Source organism: Apis dorsata, unplaced genomic scaffold (assembly GCF_000469605.1).
Source record: "Apis dorsata unplaced genomic scaffold, Apis dorsata 1.3 scaffold_68, whole genome shotgun sequence".
NCBI classification, from domain to species: Eukaryota; Metazoa; Arthropoda; class Insecta; order Hymenoptera; family Apidae; genus Apis; species Apis dorsata.
The window spans coordinates 1,509,945-1,514,670 of NW_006263366.1; the positions used below are offsets into that span (position 1 = coordinate 1,509,945).

General features: G+C 41.3%; 1 protein-coding gene across 2 annotated transcripts in view; it reads left to right on the forward strand.

The window, feature by feature from the left end:
- Positions 1-4,726, forward strand: part of LOC102679279 (disheveled-associated activator of morphogenesis 1) — a 35,402-nt gene that overhangs the window by 11,316 nt on the left and 19,360 nt on the right. Inside the window, exon 1 of one of the 2 annotated variants that reach the window (XM_006610099.2) lies at positions 2,318-2,342. The exons of the other annotated variant lie outside the window; for it this stretch is intronic. Within the exon in view, the coding sequence (XP_006610162.2) occupies positions 2,325-2,342 (18 nt within the window). The 5' untranslated portion in view covers positions 2,318-2,324. Of the gene's footprint in view, positions 1-2,317; positions 2,343-4,726 lie in introns of those variants that run through there. 2 annotated transcript variants of the gene reach the window in all.

The window sequence follows — 4,726 nt, forward strand, 5'->3', positions numbered from 1 at the left end:
GCACGCGTGCGTTTGCGTTTTCTTGGCCGACCACTGGTTGCCCGCTTTTTTCTACAACTCCTTCTTTGCCCGGCCCCCCATTTAAGTACAATGTACACGCAATCGTACTTGAGCGCGAGCCCATCAAAAGGCCGCGGAAACTGACTTGGTCTTGGTCTCTCGAGTGTTAGGAATTTTCGTACCTGCATCCTATCCTATTTTCGTCTCCTTTTTTTTCTTTTGAATTTCTTTCCCCACTCGATCGTTTTCTGGCTTTCGGTTTCGATCGTATCTCGATTTCGCTCGAATCCGCGTAAACATCACGCGAGCTGCGGAGAAAAAATTTTTGATGGACTCAGAGGAATTGTCGACAATATAGCCTCGTTCCGGGAAACTCAACTTGTATTTGCAAGTACAAATTCTCGATGCGTACGTGCTTCCTCTCGCGTAGATTCGCAACGTGACGGCATCTGATGGCCTGATTTCGCTTCAAGGAGGAAAGATTTATAGTATAAAAATATACGGAAATCAATAAGAGACTTCGTTCCAAGATTTTAATATTTTTAACATAAATTTTCAACATTTATTTTTTTGTAAAATTTTTAAACGCTTGAGATCGAGCTGTCGATAAGCCGAAGACAAAAGTTGAAGTTGATATTCTAAAAATTTTTATCAAAACATCGACAAGTTAAAGCTAGTTAAAACGATTTATATTTATGAAAATTGTTTTTCTCGTGCAATTAATGTACACAAGTAGTCGTAATTCGATAGAGATTTTAGATAACGAATATACACGCGCTGAGAATTGAGTATCACGTGTAAACTTTTCTCCGAAGGATATAATAATAAGCCATATTTACTCGCAAAGTATTTTCGCGTATATTTTACCGTGCTGACAAATTACACATTCTCTTGAACATTCTCGACCGTGTATAAATATTCATTCACCGTGGCAAAGAAAAAAAAGAAAAAACTCCAAAAGCATCGGAGTGGCTTTTAAAATTTGGGTCGTTCACGCCCATCCCGACCGACTTAATCTCGAAACGTCTCCGCTGTTCGAAAGCTTTAGATCCGTCAGTGAAAAGTATTCCGCCGAGCAATAAAAACCTTTTAACCTTGCATCAAACCTTGTACACAGCATTGATTCGCGAGAGCTGCGCGTTCGTAATTTCGTTTAATCAACGCCTCGACGATCGATAGAAAGTCCTTAGATTTTATTTCCCGTAATATTTCTTTTCGCGTGCGACACGCGATGCTACAACGAATTGAAAAACGTTACAAATTAACAATTATCCGATTGTTAAATAAATTTATTAAAAATCATCTCGTGTACGAAATACGATCGAAATAATTTCGAAAAAATAATATTCCTTATGAAATTTTTCCTATACACGAATTATACCCATCGTGTCGATTTTTTCGAAAGAGGCGACTGGAAACATTGTTCGCTTCCGCGGCCACTATTTCCGGGCATTAAACGATATCGGTCGGATGGTCAGTCGAAGATTAAGGTATACGTGGTGAGCAGCTCCCCGTAGCCAAGTAGGCCCCCCTACCTTTCAAGGTACCAGTCGGGAGGCTCTCTGTGTGCACCTGTGCAGGTTGAGAGGTGTTGTGTTTTCACCTGGCAGTTCAACCTACAATCGCGAGCAAGAAGGTTCCGCAGCCGCGATCCTCTCTCGCGTTCCATGCCCGCTCCACGATCGCTCCTCGAATCGCTTTTTCGCTTCTTCGCTTTTCTTTATTCTTTCCCTCCCCGCATGTTTGTCAACGGAACAAGTGGTGAAAGGAAATATTCGAAGGAAGGAAATTCGGTGCGTTGAACGAGAATGATGTGAGGAGAGAATATTAATATTCAGTCTCGCTGAAACGGAGGTTATTAAAATAATTGCCGAGAGGAACGAACGGTGAAGAGCAGACAAGGGTGATATTAAACTCAGGAATCGGTTATCGAAACGAGGAGAAGAATTTTTTGTGAATTTACGTTTGGATCGTAATCGAAACTCGATCGGTGACTTCCTTCCATGGGAGCCGGTACTTTCGTAGAATTTTGAAATTTCCACGATTTTGGAATTTTCTCCTCGAATATTCAGCGAATGAGATCGAACCTTTGGTGAAATTATTCCTCTGAAACGCGGTGTACAACGCAAGTTGGAGGAACGTTCGATTAAGTTTGATTCGTGATATGCGTAACTTGTCAGTGGTTGTGGGAAAATCTTGATCATCCCGTGAAAAAATCGATTTGGACAAGGCATTGGCTCGTCGAGGAAGATACTCGTTTCCAGAAAAAGAAGAATATCATCATCTTGTGTGTTGCAGCCACGATGGACACCGTATTGGAGAAGATGGGCAAGCTGAATTTGGTAATGTTGCTCGATTATCGATTTTTACGAATGATTTAATCAAAGAAATCGGTCACTCTCTCGATGTTCGATAAAATCAAGAATCCTGTTTACATCCCGTTTGCATCTGCACGAGCCGTTCCACGCAGTTTTTGCCCCCGTTTCCTCAACGGAAATACGAGTTACATGATCGTGGATTCCTCGAAAAAAATAAAAAAAAGAAATCTACTCTTCACTTCCGTCGATTAATGATCGGTGAAGTTGAACCAACAGCAACCGACAATCCGATGATAATCGTGTTCCAGCCGGATTAATAAAGCGTGGCTGGGATCACGACGACATCCATCATCCGGCATAAAATTATACAGTGAATTTCGCCGTGCATCGGAAAATCGCTTCGTAACTCCGTAATCGTACGCGCATATCTATATAGTTATCCGTGTCGATGATCGGGCTCTATCTAGTCTTTTTTTCTGCCCGCTTTCTGACCGGGTTGGACACAGCCTTGCTAGATGTTTAGCGATTACCTCGTTACGATCGACTGGTTCAAGCTTGGCTCGATCGTTTTTCGCTCGAGGAATCGCCCGAAGGCTCGATAGTTGCATATTCCGGGTACGAAGCTTGTGTGGGTTTCTGCCCACGACTAGCCGTGCAGCGATAGGTAAATTGCTACGAGAGCACGCGCTGGATTAAAAAAGAAAAAAATGTCGTTTCGTATTCAGAACGGAAATACAAGGCTTCTTTCGGCGAAATTTCGAAATCTAACACCGTATTAACGAACCGCTATGAAGATCGAGACTTCGTGGACGATCGTGGACATTACAGAGACATCGTCTCTGCGCAAATTGTGCGTTGCGGAATCTCGATGCGGTTTAATCGTCCTTGATGCGGTGATTTTCTTTTTTTTAAGGAATAATTTTCTCTTTTTCTTCTCCTTGTTTTTTTTTTTTGCTCGTTACATTTATAGGGAGATTCCTATTATGGGAATCGTAATGGAAAAGAGAAATCGTGATTATTAACAATGAGACCGATATCGAAAGAGAGTCTATGAGAATCTTTCTTACGAGGATTCTTATAAATAAGTGAAAACCGAATCTCGAGGAAAGATACTATAGACATAGGTACGGTGCGTATAACTTCCTCGTTGTATCAACGTCCCCCCCTCCGTTGAATATGCTACGATTATGTCTAATTAAATCCCGTGAAACGTTAACTAATTAACGTTAAATAGCCTCGAGCGTTCATCGAACGAAAATTTACATTCGTTAAAGCGACGTGGAGAAGAGAGAGAAAGAGATATAGAGAGAGGGAGAAAGAGAGAGAGAGAGACTTTCGTCAAGCTACATTCTCCATGCATCCGAGACTTTAATTAAAACTTATACGAGCAGATGGAGGGGAGAAAAAAAACGGAATTAGCTGCTTTGAACGGTTCCTCGCACTAGTCGCTGATTTTCACGGGCATCCATTCGAATCCACTCGTCCAGGCGCAAAGAATTTTGCATTTTCCTTTGTGAAGGAAACTTTGTTCTTCTTCAATGTCCTCTTCTCGATCTTCTCATATCTGATTAGGATGGTTCTAATAAAAAACAAAAATCGCGATATTCACGATGAAAACATCGAAATAGTTTTTAAAAGAAGCATAAATTATATTTTAATATTATATATTAAAAATTTGACTTTTCGATAAATCGTTTTTCTTTTCGATGTATGAAATACCGTATTGATTCGTCAATTTCAAATACAATTTCTTCATACATAGAGTATGAAACGTGTATGTAACAATGGTTACGATAAAAAAATAGTTGAATCGTCTTCCTCCTGTTGGAACAGATATTTCTTTCCTTCCTCTCTCTCTCTCTCTCTCTTTCTCTTCGACGCGGACTCTCACCAAAGATATTCGGCGAGTGAAACTTTTTGGGCGCCCTTCTCTTATCGATTCGAACCGGTCGATGCGTTGCGTTCCATATCCGGAGTGCGAGTATCGCAATCATTCAGCATAGCAGAAGAATAGAATCCCTCCTTGCTCCTCCTCACTTTCTCCCCTCCCCTCCCCTTTCCCTGTTTCGCGCACCGATACTTCTCAAACTGGCCAGAACTTCTCTGCTCAGAAACGGGAACGATCCGATTCCTGTTTTTACTTCTTCCTGAAGAGAAACGGAATTCTCTTGAGTTGCGTGTTTATACCATCAAAGGGAAGCCAGTTTGGATTCCTAGACGGAATTCGGTTTAGCACGGTAAATAGTCTAAATCGTAACGCAGGAATTCCTTGAGTTTCCGCCCATGGAAACCGAGTCAGGCACACCGAGTATCGATTTTCTTGTTATCGGTTATAGCTGTACGTTCACTTTTATGAGCTTGCAGTGAGAGAGGGGAAAAAAGAAAAAAAAAAAAAAGAAAAAAAAAAG